The sequence below is a fragment of the Oryx dammah genome, unplaced genomic scaffold, assembly GCF_014754425.2.
Source record: "Oryx dammah isolate SB20612 unplaced genomic scaffold, SCBI_Odam_1.1 HiC_scaffold_25, whole genome shotgun sequence".
NCBI classification, from domain to species: Eukaryota; Metazoa; Chordata; class Mammalia; order Artiodactyla; family Bovidae; genus Oryx; species Oryx dammah.
The window spans coordinates 12987768-13007838 of NW_024070209.1; the positions used below are offsets into that span (position 1 = coordinate 12987768).

A 20071-nucleotide genomic window follows, 5' to 3' on the forward strand; every position below is an offset into this window, starting at 1 on the left:
CTACATCAATAAACTATGGCAACAATTATATTTACTTTTTAGTTAACCCATGAAAAACACTGAGAGCCATTCCTTGCGCTCATGCAGTAGGTGCTCAGCCCTGGTGCACACTGGCCTCCCCGTGCAGATTCAAGAAGTGCTGAGGCCTGCACTCGACTCTAGCTTCTCCTTTAATCAATTTGCTGCAGAGCCCAGACACTGATCTATTGTAAAGCTTCTGAGTCATTCTAAGGTGCACCCAGGGTTGGAGCTCTGTTCCAAAAATCTAGAGCTGCACTGTCCAACACAGCAAACAGCCACTACACACACACACACACACACACACACACACATACACACACGAACTATTCAAATTTAAATTAAGTAAAACTTAAGATTCAGTTCCTCAGTTACACTAGCCAACACAGAATGGGTCCGTCATCTCAGTAAGTGCTATCCAGCAGCCCTGGTCTAGAGTGGAGATGACTGGTTCTCCCTCCCTAACACCTGGAAGTTTGTAATGATGCACAGGCCCTGGCCCCAATTAAGTCAGAACTTGCAGGTGGGGCCAGGCACTGGTGTGTTATGTCAAAACTGCCAATGATGCTATTGTGTCTCATAGCCTGGACTGGGAACTTCTGGGCTCAGTGTTTCAGCGGTCAACCAGTTGGTCAAGGATCAAGGTCAGCTTCCCTTCCAACATCCTTCTGAGAAGCCCAGAATAAACAGGAAGTTGTTGAATGCAGCCTGGGACACAAGTCCAGGACCCACCCTAGCTGGGTTTGCACAAGTATCTCCCATCCAGAGAAGTGACGCTTCCTTTTTGCATTTGAAATCTGATTTTATGGACAGAGTTTTGATCCACCCTTGCAGTTGGTTCGGGGGGGTGGGATGCAGAATGGCCCAGAGATAGTAACTGGCCTGAGAGGTTCCCCTCCTGAGAGATTCCAAGACCCCACTCCAGGCCAGCAGACCAGTTTGGCACAACAAGGTCACTCAAAACTGCCAACAGCCACAGGGGGAACACAGAAATCACGTGGAAAGAGAGGACAGTGGAAGTGGGGAAAGAGTCATAGGAGAGAGAGGATAAAAGGAGAGGGGCCAGGAGGGAAAGTGAGCAAAGCCAAAGACCTATGGAGACAGAGGTGCAAGTGAGGGGCTGGAAAGAATGAGCGAGGCATTGAGGGGACTCTAGGAACAGCAGGAGGCAGAGGATGGAGGTTTGGCAGAAGGAGAGGAGGAGGCGGAGGGAGCCTCTGCAGAGGAGGCAGAGAGGAGGCAGAGGCTTTGCTGGAGGAAGACCCAGGAGGACCCTTGGTGGGGCTCAGAGAGCACCCGGGACAGCCAGGGATGAAGGGACCACTGCGTGACAACCCTGTGGACCTCACTGACACCGAGGACAGTCTGATGGCAACGGTCACCCAAACACCCATTATTTCCCTATTTGCTTCCTGACCAGACACTGACAATTTGAGGGTAGTAAGTAGGTGTTTCACATAAAATGTTCATTAAATTGAATTCACTAATCTTTTTTCCCCTTTTATCTTTCAGAATGTAAAATGTCACGTGGCTGCTCTTGCCGCCTCCTGGAAAGGTTCCTCACTTTCACAGCCTTAGAAATGTTAATAACTTTAATCTGGAATTCTTTTCTCACATTTCATGAGCAGAGTGAATGTGCTGTGTGGTCCAACCATGGGGGCCTGACAGAAGTACCTGTGTGTACCTGCCTCCCCTCTGCCATTCCACCGGGCTTACCCCTATACACCTTCCATCCAGCCAACCTGCTCTCCAGCCTGCATACCCCCCTCTGGCAACAGCTCCAACAATGAAACCAAAACTCTATTATTCCTGAAATTCTTCAGGTGTTTCTGAATGTAATTTTAAATTCAGCTGAGTTAAAATTTAATAATTTTTGAAGTGAAGTGAAAGTCACTCAGTCATGTCCGACTCTTTGCCACCCCATGGACTCTATAGTCCATGGAATTCTCCAGGTCAGAATACTGGAGTGGGTAGCCATTCCCTTCTCCAGGAGATTTTCCCAACCCAGGGATCAAACCCAGTTCTCTTACATTGCAGGCGGATTCTTTACCAGCTGAGCCATCAGGGAAGCCCATTAATAATTTTTAACTGCTAGAAATACAAAATCAAGATAAATGTTTGTAAAACTCAAAAAATAACAATCAAAATAGTTATGGGAAAGAAGTTTCTGTTTAAATTAGAAAGCTTTGTCAATTAGGTCTTCTGCAGACTGATGTTTGAGGAACTGATTTCTAGCACGCTGGCCTCACAGTGACTTGGTCATGGGGGAAACTGTTTCTCAGAGAGCTGACTTCCCCCTGGGAGCTAAAGGACACCCACAGGGGCCACCAAAAGGGTTCCAAGGTACGACCCAACCTGTCCCTCCTGTGACCTCCAGCCCACAGGGCCAGGCCGATCCGTGTGTGACACTTGCTTGGTATCACCCTGAGGGCCAGCCTGGCTCTTGAACAGATCAAAAATATGTTCTCAAACCCTGCTGCCTTCCTGGTCTTAGAAATCTCCCCCCCGGGGCCTGAAAAATACAGAATATGATCATGAAAATGAAACCTGCATTTCCTCTGCATGCCTTTGCCTTGCTAAGCTCCTTCCAGAAGGGCCTAGCACCCGCCTGGGGCTTCCGGGAGACTCTGAGAGGTGCAGGGACACCATGATTCTGACCATGTTGAAGAACCGCCCTTCAATCACAGCTCTGCCATCACTAACCTTCGGGGAAATCACCCAGCCTCCTGGAGCCTCAATTTCCCTCTGTAATAATGACAAGTATAACAGCAACCCCTAACAATTAAAAAAGATCCTTTATGTAAAGACTCAGCCTAGGACCAGACACTTGGCTAAGCTCTCAGTAAACATCAGCTGTTGTGGATTGCTATTATTATCCTCAGCCTGATGCTGGAGGCCCCCTCCCAGTCGTGCCCCCTGCTCCCCTCTCACTGGGCAGCACAAGTTGTGTGACTCCGCCCCACCTGTAAGGCCTTAGCCCACGGCCCTCCAAGGCAGAACAGCGGGAGGCCCTCCGTTCCTCCCCTCGCTAAAGCCGACCCTGGCCTCCGACTCAGCCTGTGTGGCCCTCCTCCAAGAAGCCTTCCAGGACGACCTGGAGTCCAGCGGTGTTCCTCCCTCACCCACAGGGCCACCATCCATACTTGTCAGAAGCTGCCTTTTTCCCACAAAACGACTGTGTTGGAGTAGTTTAGTGTGAACTAATTCCAGACCCTGCTCCTGTGCAGGTAGGGGCTGCTGAGGTCCAGACTGGACAATATGGACCCAAGACACCCTGGACCCCACACTTGCACCCCTACCTTAGGAGGGCGCATTGAAAGCACCCCCATCCTCCCCACACGTACCAAGCTCTGCACTCACGGCCAGCAGATCCACAGAGAGTGTGGCAGTTGGGTTTTTTCCCAGCTTTTTAAGATTTCAAACTTCCCGGATATTCTGCAGCCTGAGACCCTTGTCGGCCTTCCCCAGATCAGAATCGTCCCTCCTCCCTTCTCCCCTCCCCCACCCCAGGGAAAGACAGCCGGGCCCAGACACCAGCTCACCCAGTTCCCGAACAAAAGTTCCACTGTCAGCAGGCCACAACACAGCAAGCCCATGCCTGATCCTTGGGTCTGGACCTCGGCAAATGGCACCAAGAGCAGGAACCCACTCCTGCCGGCACCGTCAGACCCAGCAGGGGCTGCTGAACCCCCACCATCACATTTAAGGCTCAGCACTGGGTGCCCTCACACCTGGTATCTCCCAGGCCACCCCACCCCACAATCAACAGGGCCATCAGTCTGCAAGCTCAGCTGGCCCTGCCCACTCCCCACACCCCAATCACTAGCACACAAAAGGCCAGGAGCCCAGAACAAGAGGAAGGACCCACCATCTGCCAAAGAGCCTACTTTTACCGCCACAAGACTTTGAACTCTGCTCCTCCTATTTGCCCTGCCTGGGAACCCTCCCCACTACAAACCGACACGTGAAATGACATCAGAAAACACTGCCACAGGACGGCAGGCAGTCAGTGCGGACCGTTATCACTGTTCTGACTTCTAAACCGCAACTCTCACCTCAAGTCCCACCTCTTGCATGAAGCCCTCCTGGAGCGCTCCCACCAGTGGCTGCTTTGCTCATTCGTCTCCCGCAGTGGGTGGGGAGAGAGGGCCGTGCCAGGCACCTCGGGGCTGCAGCAGGACCCAGAGAGCTTTCTCTTCCCTGCTCCCTGGGGCACAGGCTGTCCTGGGAAACACACTCACATCTGACTCTAGCCCATCTTCCTTCCCTGCCAATTCACCCCTAGCTGGGTTTCTGATGCTGCAGTCAAGCCTCTCCCCTCCTCCTCTGGGCCAGGCCCATGAGTGGCAGGTCTTCACTAAACTCCAGCTCTCCAGAGTCCAGATTCTGGAATTGGCATCTGCCACGACCCTACCCACACAAACCCACAGGTCACAGAGCCCCCCTCACCGTGGCCTCACCTGTTCCTCCCCATCGTCTCATGGTCTTTGACCACCACAAGAAGCTCGGAGCCCTGGTCCAGGGGGATACCCTTGAGGTCCCACTCGAATCCCTGGAAGAAAAGGAGAAAAGAGGTCTTAATCTGTGGGCCCCTAGAAGAGAAGAGACTGTGTCTGGTTCCCCCTTGGCACTGAGGGGGCATCTGTGGCCACTGCTGGGGAAGGGAGGGATGCCTGAGCAAAGAATGAATACATGAGTGGCAGGGTCCCAGGGCTTCAGAAGTTGACAGCGAGAGCTGAAGGCAGCAGAAGAGGCCAGATCCCCGTGACCCCTTCCCCCCAACTCAGTTCTACCAGTCACCAGGAGCACAGCTGGGGAAAATGCCAGGTGACTCTGCAGGGCCCTCAGGGACCAAGATCAACGTGCTCATGGAGCAGTCAGGCCCCTGGTGACAGCACGCATTAATGCCACATAGGTCTCCAGTAATCCCAGGATCCTTCTCAGAGCAAAGGCACCCCATGCACCTCGACCCTTCCCACACAAGGCAGCCAGGGCTTCCAAAGATGACCAGGGAGCCATATAAAGAAAGCTGCTGATTAAGTCTCAAACAAGAGCAAGTTATACAGCTGATGGGAGCCAATTCTTTTGCCAATTAGAGAATGATGAACTTCTGAGCAGATAATACACTGACCAACAAGAACCTGAATTAGTGAGCAAATAAATGAGCATCTCCCAACACAGATTTAGTCACTAAAATTGTTAAAGGCTATTGCAAAATGCTTTAAGCAAATCATTTGCACAGATAAGTTACTGCAAACAGGCAATTACTTCCTGTGGCTTAAATTACATAAACATTGTCAGTTTTTCTAAAACAATGTATTCAATGTAACCCAAACTAAAAATGGAAAAGAAAGCAAGCTGGTTGAGGAGGGGGACAGAGGCCAGCAGGAGGCAGAGGAGGAGCCAGGGAAGGCCCTGGGGAGGAGGAGGCTCTGGGAAAAGACAACAGCCTGTGTAAGGGAGACAGGCAAACCGAAAACACCCTCTACCCGGCTGGCCTGGCCAGAGAGGAGCAGAGACAGTGCACCCCTCACTCCTCTCCACACTGCGGCCACAGCACAGGGCAGACCCCAGCCAGGCCACCGCCTCTCCTCCCAGGCTCCTGGTGCCCGGAGGGTTCCTTGGCGAGCCAGACCAGAGCCCCTCCTCTGGATGACAACACCACTGGAAAAGCCACCGAGTCCCCTGACTCGTCCCGCGGAGGACATACCTCATTCCACACAGGGTTCACATTGTTCTTGATGACTTTGGTTCTCTTCTTCACACCTGCAAGAGACACAGAGGGTGAGCAGAAAGACACACCCCACTCTGCACCTTCCCCAGGTGAGGACCAGTTCCCAGACGTGCACTGCAGCCAGCCCCCAGGAAACCTTACAGAACCCACAGGTCCCTGAGAGTGCCCCTGGTCTGCAGTGAAAGCCCAATGCCAATCGCATACATCTCTCAGCCCTGGGATAGAGAAACAGCAGCCCCATCTGAAGGATTGTCTAAAGGAAAATATCCAGCCTAACTCTTCTTTTTCTCAATATTTTATTTTTATTTATTTATTTTGCTGCTCTGGGTCTTAGTTGCAGCACACGGGATCTTTAGCTGTGGCTGGGCACTCTTAGCTGCGGCATGTGAGGTCTAGTTCCCTGACCAGGGATCCAAGGCCCCTCGCACTGGGAGCTCAGAGTCTCAGCCACTGGACCACCAGGGAAGTGCCAGCCTGACTCTTCTTTTTTTATTTTTTACTTGTATCTGAGTATAGCTGATTGACGATGCTGTGATAGTTTCAGGTGAACAGCAAAGGGACTATTCAGTCATACATCTACATTCTCCCCCAAACTCAGCCTTACTCTACTTAATGAGTTTGTTATTGTTACTCCAGACTTTCTAAATAAAGTCTTGAAATTGTCAAGTTTCTAAGAATGAATGATCTTCATAGAAAATATTCCATTTTTCTTTTAAAAAAATCTATCTCCACATAATGTATGATTCCATTTATGTGAAATGTTCAGAATAGGGAAATCCAGAGAGACAGAAAATAGATTAGTAGTTCCAGGGGCCTAGGGGGAGATGGGAATGGCAAATGAATCCTTAGTGGAGATTTCTTTTCGGGGTGATGAAATGTTCTGAAATTAGATAATGACGATTGTACAACATAGTGAATGTACTAAAAACCATTTACACTTTACATTTTTAAATCATTAAAATGGTGACTTTTAGGGTTTGTGAATTTTACCTCAATCTGAAAAAAAAAAAAAGGAAAAAAAATCCTCCTCTCTCTCACCTTGAAGGCATCTATCTGAAACAGGCTATTCTACCTGCTCGTGAGGGCTGGGCTGAGGGGACACAAAAGGGCTTTGAAAGAGACAAGAACTCACACTGCTGAGTGTCCCAGGAGGGAGCCTGCTGAGCCTTTCCTTTGGCGTTTGAGCCTGAGGGGTAGATGAGAGGAACAGGAGGGGCCAAACGTGTCTGGCTTTTCCATTAAGCATCAGGACAGGAATGATTCTGTGCTTAGTAAACGATTTAAAGTGTTCAGCCAGACACAGAACTTATATTTGGGTTGGATGTGAAAGATCACTGATTCAACCCCAACTGTGCAAGACCCTTCAGTGAGAAGCCTGTGGGCTCAGCATTCACAGTGTGCTACCTGGACTGACCCTTTGAGCCTCTGGAAACATCCCCCAGGACCCCTGAGTCCTCCTCTGAAGCTGAGCACTGTCTGTTTCCTTTCTGCAGGTCCAGCCCCCATGGCCCAGTTCAGAGCAGGAAGAGAAGAGGAGAGCAGAGGGGGTCATGGACACAAGCAAGGTCTGGGGATGGATTTGGAGGAAGGAAACAACGGCTTCCCAGGTGGCTCGGTGGTAAAGAAGCCGCCTGCCAGTGCAGGAGACTCGGGCTCCATCCCTGGATCAGGAAGATGCCCCGGAGAAGGAAACGGCAATCCACTCCAGTGTTCTTGCCTGAGAAACCCCGTGGACAGAGGAGCCTGGCGGGCTACAGTCCATGGGGTCACAGGGCCAGACACGACTGCCTGAGCGCCCAGGCGTGCAACAGCAGAGAAAGGAGTAAAGAAAACAGAGGAGAAGGAAACATCCAACGGAGGACTGGTAGCCCCAAGACCAAGATTCAGGCCCCCCGAGTCCCCTCAGAGTCCTGCTAAATCTCCCCCAGCGGCAGAGGATGAGCCCCACCCACTCTACCTCCTGCTGAAAGTCACTGTTGAGGGGAAACCACGTGGGCTTTGAGATGGCACAGATCACCATAGAACTCTTATTTTCTCAGAGACCCCAAGGCAGCAGTTCTTAAGTTTTTGGTCACACAATGTCACTCTTAAAAATTAAGGACCTTAAGGAGCTTAAGTATAACTAAGATAACTCAGTTAAGTTACCTTAGATAGGTATCTATCGACTTTTACTGTATTTGAGGTTAAAACTGAGGCACTTTAAAATATTTATTTGGTAATTAATTTTACATTAACAAAAATAAGCCCAGTACGTGTTCACATAAGTGACATATTTTTATGAAAAATAACTGTAACTTCCAAAACAAAGGAAAAAAGAAAGTGACACTGTTTACTTTTTGCAAAATTCTTTAATGCCCAGCTGGATTACCATATCTTTGTCTACATTCAGTCCATTGAGATGTCTTGTTTTAGTTGACATCTATGAAGAAAATCCAACCAGACATATAGATAGAAAAGGAGTTGCATTTTAATAAGTTTTCAGATAATTGTGGATATTCTTCTCTCATACTACACCAAAACTTGACAAGTAGTATTTCTTAAAGGTTAGCTGCAGAGTGAAATTTGAAAGAAGGGTGATAAACATTTTGTACTGTTACATTAGAATCTATTGTCCTATCTTGCATTTTGAATAACTCCTTTACCCATGCAGGACTCTGTAATACCTTGCATTGGTCATTTGGGATGTAATCTCATCAGAAAAGTCATTAAATACTGGGAAACGCAAGACAGAAGTGCTCTAAAATTCCAATTTTTGTTTGAAAGCTCAACTTTTATGATGGGCAACAAATGATAAATGTCAGTTTAAAGTAGCAGGCTCGCTCACTCATTTTCAAGAAAATATCTATCAAATGCCCAAGTCTGAATAATCATAGCTTGTCAGTCTTTCTTTCAAGTAAAAACAATATTCCATTTTTAAAATTTTAAAACAAAAGGCTAGCTCAACATGCCACTTGAGCAGTCATACAAGTGCTTTTTCTTGCAACAATCGTCATTTCCCCAGGTGCAGCAGAAGTGCTTTGGGCATACTTCCCAGCTCAACACAGAAAATATTACAAAAACAGGTACTTCGGGATCAAGATTAATAAAATCAATGATTGCACAGCTTTATCAGGGACATTTTTCAATAACTAGCTTTTCTTTTACAAACTGTGAGTACTGGCTTTTTTTTTCCCCTTCAAATTACATGTTGTTGTTCACTCAGTCATCTCCGACTCTTTGAGACTCCATGGTCTGCAGTACACCAGGCTTCCCTGTCTGTTACCAACTCCTGGAGCTTGCTCAAATTCATGTGAGTCAGTGATGCCATCTAACCATCTCACCCTCTCTGTCATCTCCTTCTCCTCCTGCCTTCAATCTTTCCCAGCATCAGGGTCTTTCCAGAGGAGTCAATTCTTCACATCAGATGGCCAAAGTATTGGAGTTTCAGCTTCAGCATCAGTCCTTCCAACAAATATTCAGGATCAATTTCCTTTAGGATTGACTGGTTGGATCTCCTTGCAGTCCAAGAGACTCTCAAGAGTCTTCTCCAATACCATAGTTCGAAAGCATCAATTCTTCGACGTTCAGCCTTCTTTATGGTTCAACTCTCACATCCATACATGATTACTGGAAAAACCATAGGTTTGACTAGACGGACCTTTGGTGAAAAATACAACTAGTACAACTTTTGTGCCAAAGCCCTATTAGTATTAAGGCACCATCAGTTTCACTTTCCATTGCTTTTGCACCAGTGGTACAATTATCAACACAGTGAAAAGTGCAAACAGCATCCTAGTATTATTGTGGAAATATGTGTAGCCTTGCTGACCTGCTCGAAGTTCTGGGGATTCCCCCATGGGTCCATGTACCACAGTTGAAGAACCTCTCAGGAAATTCACTGAACATCTGTTTCCTCACCTGTGAGGTTGCCATGCCCTTCTCCAGGGGGATCTTCCTGACCCAGGGCTTGAACCCACGTCTCTTACCTCTCCAGCATTGCCAGGCAGGTTCTTTCCCACCAGCACCACCCACTTAGCACAAGGTCATAATAATATCTCTTTACAGGGCTGTCATGAAAATTAAACAAGATAGGATGAGTGAGGTGCCTGGCACACAGCACACTCGTTAAGTGTGAGTTTGCTTCCCCTCCCTTCCCCTCTGAGCCTCAGTCTGCTGCAGCTAGTGAACGCCTACTGATCCTTCAATGCCCAGCTCAGTTGTTTCTGCTCCAATATGCCCCCCTTGACTCCCCCAGACAGAGATGGTTGCAATCTGTGACAACATATATCGAACAGCAGGACAACGCTGCACTTCTATGTCTGTCTCCCAACTAGAGTGCGAGCTTCAGAGGGCAGACACCATGCCTTACTCATGCTAGGAACCCTAGAATATAGCAAGTGAGAGTTGCTCAGTTGTGCCTGATTCTTTGTGACCCCATGGACTGTACAGCCCGTGGAATTCTCCAGGCCAGGATACTGGAGTGGGTAGCCATTCCGTTCTCCAGGGATCTTCCCAACCCAGGAATCGAACCCAGATCTCCCTCACTGCAGCCAGATTATTATAGCAAGGTGCCCAGTAATTGAGTGTGAAATGAATGTGTCCTTTTGTTTCCCAGGTTGGGTGCACGTTCACATCCTCACTAGAGGGCAGAGCCACGCTTCCCAGGGAACGTCAGAGACTACATTCACAGTCTGGCTATATGTCAACAGCCAGAGGGGCTGAAAGGAGGCACATGGAGGGGGAGATGTCCTTAGGGGGCCCAGTGATCTTATGAAAGTTATCCCAGGCCCGCCCTGACTGAATCGCTCTGAATCCCCTTGTGGGCCATGTTGGTGTGGCTCCAGCTGGGGTTAAACACATGGCTTTGGGGTCATTCAAACAGCAGGCACTACTAAGTGACCTAAAGTAAAACTTGTCACCTCTCAAAGCCTTAGCTCCCTTGGCAGTAAAATGATAATAAAAAAAGAATCTCTACTTCATTGGTTTTGAGGGGATATGAGACGTTATCTAAGTGTTCACTTCCTCTCCCCTTATCAACTTTCCATGGCCTACAGGAGTAACATGGAAAATTCCATCTGCAGCCTCTCTTGAATTGTCCACTTGGAAACATAACCTGGTGCTTCTGGCTAGTAGCAAATAAGCAGTGTCCATGTGCCAAGCCCTGTGCAAAATGTGTTTTAGACATTTTCTACTTTCTACCTTTCCTGCAGATGAGAACAAAGGCCCTCAATATGATTACACTAAGTCCCAGTAAGAAGGGCTGACTCTGGGACCGTCTGGATGATGTGAAGGGAGGGGCCACCGATTGGCTCTACAGCCCCAAAGAAGAGACAGAAAGAAATGAAACTTTAACCCAGCACGATCACATGACTTACAGTCACCGAGGAAAAGGAAAGCAGGCTGCTAATTAGGAAATAGTTTCTTCCTCATCATGGATTTAGACCTTTCCTGTCCTTGATCATCAGTTTTGGCCTTGAGAGATTTATGTGCATAAATAAACAGGCTCAATAGTTAAAGATAGATGAGCGCTCACAGCTCCTGCCAGGGGTGTTGAGAGGGGATTGCAGAATTGGGGCCAGGCGGGCATCTGTGAGAATCATGCTGGAACCCTGGGGTGTCCCTCCAGATTGAATGACTCAGCGAAGAGGAGTGAGCCTGCCATGGAGGACTCTTCTGTGCCCCATGGAAATTCTTCACTTGTTTTCCCCTGCCTACCCACCCCACCTCAACCCTACATTCCTACCAGAGTCACCCATGGCTGTAGGGTAATGTTTTTCAAACTGCTCACTGGGACCCATTAGCAGCCCATGACATCAACTGAGTGAGTTGACCAATATGTCTTTTTAATGACAGGCTAGACTAGAGAAGAAAATGTCAGAGCACATCTTTCATGTGAAAGCACTATTACTCAAAACTTTTGGTTATATTTTCACATGTGTACTTATGTGTGCACTCTATCTTGACGTAAAATACATTTCTTGTTGTAGATAACAGTCCCAAAGTTTGAAAATGATCACTTAAAGGAAGATTGTCAGAGGAGAACTGGAGGACAAAGAAATCTTGGCCCTTGAATGTTGAGAGGCAAGGTATGTAACAGAAAAAGATATAGTACATTGTCCTAGCCCCCTACTGGAGCCAATTCTGATTAAGACCACGGGCTGTGGGAGGGGACATGGGAAGGAGGCTTAGAGACACGGAGCCAAGTGAAGGTAAGAGGACAGCCCACCCTGCCCAGCCAGCGCCTGGGGCCACCCGGCTGAGCAGTCTCCACAGGGAAGAGGAGCCTCACACACCCGACACCTGAGCATCAGACACAGCCATGGCCTCACACGAGGAACCACATTCCGCCTGGTGAGGCTACCTGTCAGCAGCCAGCTGCTGTCCCTGCTGCCGTCTGGGCCTCACGGCTCATTCACCTTTTCAAGCCCATCTTGTGGGAACAGGGCTTCCTGGATGGCTCAACTGGGAAAGAATTTGCCTGCGATGCAGAAAATGAGGGTTTGATCTCTGGGTCTGGAAGATCCCCTGGAGGAGGAAATGGCTACCCGCTCCAGCATTCTTGCCTGGGAAATCCCATGGATAGAGGAGCCTGGTGGACTACAGTGCATAGGGCCACAAAGAGTCAGACATGATCGAGCTACTGAACGCAGAGCACTTGTGGGGACAAGCCCCTTTCAATGGTCTAGGACACTTGCGAACCGCCCCCACTGCCAAGGCCTGGACACACAAGGATGGGGGTTACTATGTGGAAGGGAGCACCCCAATCTCTGGCAGAACAAGTGGGCAGTCTCCCCATAGCAGTGATGGGACAGACTCTCTCCTCCTACACAATGATGAGGTTGAGGTACATTTCTGAAGCAGACAAAATGCTCGTATTTGTAACACTCATTCAGTGGAATCTTCAGAGCTGGGGGGGTCACAGAGAAGATAAATGCCAAAGCAAGGGTCTTCACTGAGGGTGCACATCACAGTCTGTACCCTGCTCCCATGTTTCTAACGTCTGTCCAAAGAGGGCTTACACAAAGGCCGAGGAATACTGGTCCACTTCCCATCGCATCTCAAAGGCACCAAGGCCCAGATGTCCATTGACAGATGAACAGATAAATAGAATGTGAGCTGTACACACAATGGAATATTGCTCAGCCTTAAAAAGGATGGAAATTCTGACACAGGCTGCCACATGGATGAACCCTGGAGACATCATGCTAAGTGAAATAGCATCGCCAGGTGGGAGATGGTGAGGACACAGCAGCAGGCCTGGGGTCTACTGACCAGCAACTGGGTGGGGAAGGGGGCTGGGGCAAGAGGAGAGCCCATCTCAGATTCTGACATGGATGCACTCAGGGTGGCTTGCGGGCCATTCACCTAGAGATGGAGCAGACAGAAGAGGATATGGGGTGTCTGGGACTCACAGAGAGGAAGAGGTGGGCTGTTTCTGCCCACGAGTCAGGTAGCAGATCCACTACGGAGATGCAGGGCACCTTTAGATCTTGCAGGCAGCCTCAATGCAGCCTCTCATTTACTCCACAAATATATTCTTAAATATTTGGGGGAAACAGGGCCTGCTCTGGGTGTTGCACTGTTGCTAGGAGACTTTCTTTAGTTGCAGCGAGGGCTACTCTTTGCTGCAGTGCCTGGGCTTGTCATTGCAGTCGTTCCTCTTGTTGCAGGGCACAGGCTCTAGGCACTCAGGCTCGCCAGTTGTGGTGCACAAACTTGGTTGCTCCGTGGCATGTGGGATCTTCCTGGACCAGGGATCAAACCCTTGTCTTCTTTATTAACAGGCAGATTCTTATCTACTATACCACCATGGAAATTGAGTCCACAAATATTTATTGAGTACTTGCTCTGTCCTGGGCACTCTCTTGACACCTCATTAGACTACCCATTAGATAAGCAAAGCGATAAGAATTCAAAGTTACCAGCAGAAATCGAAACATGGTGGAAATTGAATGGAGAAAAGGTAGCATTGGCTTCTGCTGAAAGAAGGTCTGCTTTACTTCTCAGCACAGATAGCCCCGAACAAAAAGGGTCAGCAGACTCAGATAACTCTGATACCTGCCCGCCACCTGTTCCCTAACTCAAGCCTGCACACCCTGAGACTGGGCAGCAGTCACTCCCCGCCTTCCCTACAAGAGCCCTACTCTTCTCATCTCAAGAACTCGCATCCCAATCTCCACCTTTCTAAATCTTAACTGAAAATATACTTTCCAGAAAACAAGTAGCCAGGAAAGAGTGGTGGCAAGTGGATACAAGGGCTATGATGGAATGCTGTCTGAGAAGAGACGTCTTTAAACACAAAAGGCCAAATAGAACTTTGAAAGATAGTTCTATTTGAAACTATCAAAGATATTTGAAGATATTTGAAACACTGATGACAAAAATCTTAATGTCTTTAATATGTAAAGAATACTCATAACTAATTAAGAAAAAGACAAACATCTCTTCCCTCCCAAAGTGGGCAAATTAAAAAGCAGTAGGGACTTCCCTAGTAGTCCAGTAGTTAATAATCCACCTGTCAATGCAGGGGACAAGGATTTAATCCCTGGTCCAGGAAAATCTACATGCTGCAGAGTAACTAAGTCTGCATGCCACAACTACTGAGGCCAAGCTCTAGTGACCACGAGCCGCAACTATTTAAGCCCATGCATCACTGAGCCTGCGCTCGGCAACAAAAGAAGCCACTGCAAGGAGAAGCCTACGCACGGCAGCTCAAGAGTAGCCCCTGCTTGCCTCAACTAGAGAAAGTCCACGCGCAGCAATGAAGACTCAGCACGGTCAAACATAAATAAATAAATTAAATGTTTTTAATTTAAAAAGAAATTCATTAAGAAATAAATACAAATATGCAATAATATTGAAACATCACAAATACTACTTGAACCTAAGAAATTGTTAAAAATTTGCATGATTACACTTTGTGTTAGCAGAATTATAAGAAAATAAGCCCCTAAACTCAGCTAATGGGAAGATCTTAAATATGTCTATCACCTCTGACACAGCAACACCACTTCCAGTACTTACCTAAAGGAAATTATTAAATATCTGGGCAAAGATTTAGTTGCCAGGATTCTTCTTGCAGAGACACTATAACTTAAGCATTGGATATAAATATTAAAAATTGATACAACCTAAACATTCCTCAATAAGGGGTTGATTAACTGAATTATGGTGCACCCATATAATAAAATAAAAATGAAAAGTGTGTCGAATATTTACTGACATACAAAAATCTCCCTGGCTTATTACTGAGTGAAAATGTAAATAAGCAAACATTTGGAAAAGATATCTGAATAAAATTATAAAAAAAAAGAAAAAGAAAAAGATATCTGGATGGGATTACCTCTAGAGAGGAAGGCAAGGGGGTCTGGGGACTTCTGGTGGACGGGTGGGACGAGTAAGGTTCAATTCCTTGACCTGGGCAATATACATGAGTATTCCCTTCATAATTTATCCATTAAAGTGGGGCCCCTCAACCTTGACCCTCGGTAATTCCTCGTTGTGGGTATTGTGGGCCATCTTGAGCACTCTAGGATGCTGAGCAGCACCCCTGGCCTCCCCCCATAGTAGATCCCAATGGCACCTCATCTCTCTCTCAGTGGTGACAACCCAACAGGTCTGCAGACATTGCCAAATGCCCCTGAAGAACAAACCGCCCCCAGCTGAGAACCACTGCATCAAATTGTACGTGCGTATTTTATGCACTTTCTTAGGTGTTAAATTTCACACTAACATTGTTTTTTTAAAGAAGGGGAAAAAAGAATCTTGGTGGAAATATGTCAAATTGTTAACAAGTTAGTTTGAAGCATCAGAATGCGGGGCGGAGGGGCTACTTTTATTGTTGCCTCATGAAAGTGAAAATGTTAGTCACTGAGTCATGCTCGACTCTTTGTGACCCCATGGATTGTAGCCCGATAGGCTCCTCTGTCCATGGGATTCTCCAGGTAAAAATAATGGAGTGGGTCACCATTCCCTTCTCCAAGGGGTCTTCCCAACCCAGGGATTGAACATGGGTCTTCTGCATTCCAGGCAGATTCTTTACTGTCTGAGCCACCAGGGAAGCCCCATTCCTTTCTGTAATATATCCTTTTTTTTTTTAACACTGACTACATACTGCTGCTGCTGCTGCTAAGTCACTTCAGTCGTGTCCGACTCTGTGTGACCCCATAGACAGAAGCCCACCAGGCTCCCCCCGTCCCTGGGATTCTCCAGGCAAGAACACTGGAGCAATCCACTGGAGTGGATACTAAGTTTATCTAAAGAAAATGAGCTATTGTCAATGCTTTAAAGTTAGTTTTATTATTCAAAAGTCCAGATTCAGAGAGTCCAGTGGCCCTATACAGGTAAGTCATGTGGGTCCACCTACAGATGGTTCTATAAGATTCCCCAGAAGATAGAAGTGAGGGGAGGGAGAAGAGAGAGGGAGTAACTGGTAAGACAGAGGGAGGAAGAGAGGATCTGATGGGAGGAGGCAGAAGGAAGGGGCAGACATGATTCGGGTTCTGGCTGGTGGCCTGGGGGTAAGCAGGGTAGAAAGTTACCAAGTCGGGGCACAGGAGAGCCGACCCTCAAGGAAATAAGATGTCTGAGCTCTAAGGGAACAGAGATCTGGTTTTGTTCTTGGATGTATCCCCAGATCCCCAAGCATCACCTAACATGTAGTAGGTACCCAATAAAGTATTTGTTCAGTAACAAAATGAGTGAATGAAAGGATATAAATCATGACTGTAGAGGGTGGAAAATAGAGAGGGCAGAAGAGAGATACAGATCATTAAATGCTGTAGGAAATGAAGCTGTTCATTCTCAAAGCTGGTCAGTGAACTATCTCTACCACAGCTCAGGGACTCGTAGTAGTTAGTCATGCTAACTAATTAATTAATACAAGTACAAAGGGATGGTAAGTATTCATTAAAAACCTCTATCCTAAAGCCCCAAGAGAGAGAACCCAAAAAAGCACCCTCAGAGTCCAACCTCCCAGTGCTCATAGTCTATTTTGGGAAGCAGGTCCTGAAATTACATCCGAGCCTGACATGCCAGGAACAACTGTGAGACAAGTGGGCCTGACCAGGCGCCTGTACCTCGGACTCCGGATGGGAGCCCAGCACACGGTGTGGCGGCCTCTCTACAAGCAGGCCAGTCCCCTCTGTGCTGTGACGGGCTCCAACAAGGCTTCTCACCCCACAATTACGCTTCCTGAACATTTGGAGATTTTTTAGAAATACCTGTAGCTGGGCCCCTCCTCCCAGAAACTCAGCTTCAAGGCAGGAGGAACAAGGAGTCTGGCTGTGGTCTTTTAAAAAGTTCCTCCATGCAATTCTGATGTGCAGCCAGGGCTAAGTACCCCAGGCTAGAGGATCTGTAAATTCTGGGTCTGATTCCAACAGCTTCTTTCCCTAAGTATCCGCTCAGCCCCAAACTCCAGCATGAATATTCCGATAGGGTGGGGGAAGTCACATTAATTTCACCTTTCATCACATCTCACATCAATTTCTCTCGAGATGTGGTTCCAAAATGACCTGCCTCAGGTGTGGAAGTGCTAATTCTTAGGTCACTTCCATCTGCTGCATCAGAACTTCTACGGAGGAGACCCAGGAATCTGTCTGTCAAGCACACTCTCCAGAAGACTCTGAGGCACAGTGAAACATAAGGACCACTCCCCTTGTTGAGACCCCCAGGCACATCTGGAAGATGGTGAGAGACTGGGCCAGAAGGGGCACACACTAGAGAACACACCCTGTTTGCTAGCATTGGGAATCCTGGTGAAGTCACTACCCTCAAGGAGCCGTGAGATCTTAACTATGGAGCAAAGTACTGAGCACCGGTCAGCCGGGGTGTGTGCACCAGAGTGCACACAAGGTGTGCAGACAGAGGGCAACAAGGTGCTGTGCATCCAGAGAGGAGAGGCTAAGGACAGTCAAGGGACTCCTGGGTGCCTTCCCGGAGAAGGCAGCATTGTAGCTGGGCTTTGAAAGATGAATAGACTTTGAACACTTGGAGATGGTACATCCCACTATATTTCAGTTTTGCTAGGAGTTTATCAGTGGGAATAAATGTGTGTGTGTGTGTTAGTCGCTCAGTCGTGTCCGACTCTTTGCAACCCCATGGACTGTAGCCTGGAAGGCTTCTCTGCCCATGGAATTCTCCAGGCAAGAATACTGGAGTGGATTGCCATTCCCTTCTCCAGAGGTACTTCCTAACCCAGGGATCGAACCCTGGTCTCCTGTATCACAGGCAGATTCTTTACCGTTTTTCTTTACTGAATAAATAGTAAGGCATTATAAAGGGTGGGGAATGCAGAGCTGGGGAGAGGGCAACAGGTGCACGTGCTCAGCTGGGCAGGTTCAACTGCAAAGAGGGACCTCAATAGATTTGGACTCAAGGGCACTGTCCACTCAAGTGCTCCCTGCCATGATTGGGACACAGCATTTAATTAACTTCCCCAGGTTTCCATTTCCTTGCGTGCAGAACAGGGAGATTAGTAGCTACCACACAACTTTTGGACAACCAGGGAAAGAGAGTGGCGAAAAGATGCAGAAGAGATCGAAAGCATCTAGGAGACCCAAGGCTGATAAAGGGCCCTGGGCTCAGGATCCTTGGGAAGTCTTTCCCAGCCAGTTGGCCCTATAATTTCACACAAGAATGGCTTAGTTGGAATCTGAGCCTAAGGGACAGCTAGGGACCTCGTCTTGACACTGCACTTCATAGCAGGCACTCAGGAATACCACCAATTAATGGAAGTAGAAAGGTTTTCTAAACTGTTTCAACTCACACTTTTCAAAAAAGGAATAAAATGTAAACCATCCCATAACAAAGAATAAAAGCTACAGTTAGCTCTCACTTTGCCAAACTGTGTCTTTCATCTATGGTTATCAATATACTTTTTGGGGTGCTTGGGGAGCAGATGGATATCGTGGGTCAGAACTAAAGAGCTGCCATGGTGTCCCTACCTTTTCCAAGCCTCCTGAAAACACCAACCATTTATCCCTCTACGTTTGACCACCTTTTGTGCTGCACAAATTTTTAATTCCACAAAGCCACAGGATATGGTAAGAGGAAAACCCTCTCCCCTTTCCTTAATTATCGTTCTTTGCAGAACTGGGGTCCTGACTCACAGCCATTGTTCCTTCTCTTAATTTTGACAGGTCCTTCCTCTTCCCTTTCCCCTCCCGAGACACCTCCTCCCATGGGAATGTCCGCCTTTAAGTGAGTGTTAAGGGTGTCTGGTGAGAAGGGGGCAGGCATGAGTCCTTTGGGGTGTTTTCCCCAAACATAGACGCTCTCTTGACTAATTACCCACAGACAGGCATTTAGGCTCTTGGCATTTTAAAAGACTTTCTAAAACACTCAAAATTCCTTGTATCAAGGCCATATCCGCCCTATTCTATCCCTTTTCCTCCCAACTGAGACGAATCCAAGGCGGCCAGTATTGAAGAAAGATGGACGAATGAATGAATGGAACCAAGACACAACTCTCACGGTCTCCACGCCCAGTTTCTAAGCAATCCTATTCTCTCTCTCTGCATTCATCCTCCAACCCGCCCTCATCACTGCCTGCTAAGGGCTCGCACGGTATTACCCCGAGTATCGGTCTTAGAAGTGCAACTATCGACATATTACGGCGCTTTCGGTTTCCAAAATTTCTGAGCACCATGGCATTTTTCTTGCTCGACTGCATCCTCCTCGCCCCCTCTGAAGAAGACAGGACCGAGATTTCCCTGAGATTTCTGTCCTTGCTGACAGGGGAGGAAACCTTGGCCTGGTTAGCGCGGTAGCTGGGGTGGCCGACCCAGCGGTGCGCGCGCTGGCGGGTGGCGCGGGCGAGCGGGCGCGGCGGCCACGGGGCTCTCACCTCGGAAAGTCAGGCTGGCGACCGGGTCGCTGCGCCGGTCCTTCTTCAGACTGGGGAGGTTGCTGGCCCTTACCAGCTGGCAGCTCAGCATGGTTCGGCCGGCCCCCGCCGAGCAAGCGCCCGGCTCCGCAGCAGCCGCGCCAAAGAGGAGCGAGCTGTCGCCTCCGCTGCGCCTCCGCGGACAAGTCCCGACGCCTGGGAGAGGCCGCAGAGAGGACACCGGACACCCGCTGGGTGGACCCTCCCCTCCGGCCCCGATGCGGATCCGCCCTGCCGGCGGGGGGCGGGACCGGCCAGAGCTCAGACGGGCGCTGGCGGGGGCGCTGGTCCCCTCCGCCGGTCCCCGCCCCCGCCAGGAATGGAAGCGCCGTTGACGCCGGGCGCACCGCTAGGCTGAGCAGCAGGGAAGCGGCAGTCAGTACCATCCCGGCTCCCGGAGCGGCCAGCGCGCCTGGGCCCGAAGCGCACCAGGGCCGACTTCTTGACCGCTT

At 48.6% G+C, this 20071-nt stretch overlaps 1 protein-coding gene across 23 annotated transcripts in view; it reads right to left on the reverse strand.

The window, feature by feature from the left end:
- The window catches only part of DYSF (dysferlin), a 222141-nt gene that overhangs the window by 190419 nt on the left and 11651 nt on the right, over positions 1-20071 (reverse strand). For 13 of the 23 annotated variants that reach the window (XM_040223963.1, XM_040223959.1, XM_040223961.1 and 10 more), the window contains exons 1-3: positions 19581-19741; positions 5729-5784; positions 4479-4570 (exon numbers count right to left, since the gene is read on the reverse strand). In XM_040223963.1, coding sequence (XP_040079897.1) covers positions 4479-4570; positions 5729-5784; positions 19581-19671 — 239 coding nt within the window. In that variant the 5' untranslated portion in view covers positions 19672-19741. Of the gene's footprint in view, positions 1-4478; positions 4571-5728; positions 5785-19580; positions 19765-20071 lie in introns of those variants that run through there. The other 10 variants (XM_040223965.1, XM_040223960.1, XM_040223962.1 and 7 more) reach the window with 2 other exon arrangements.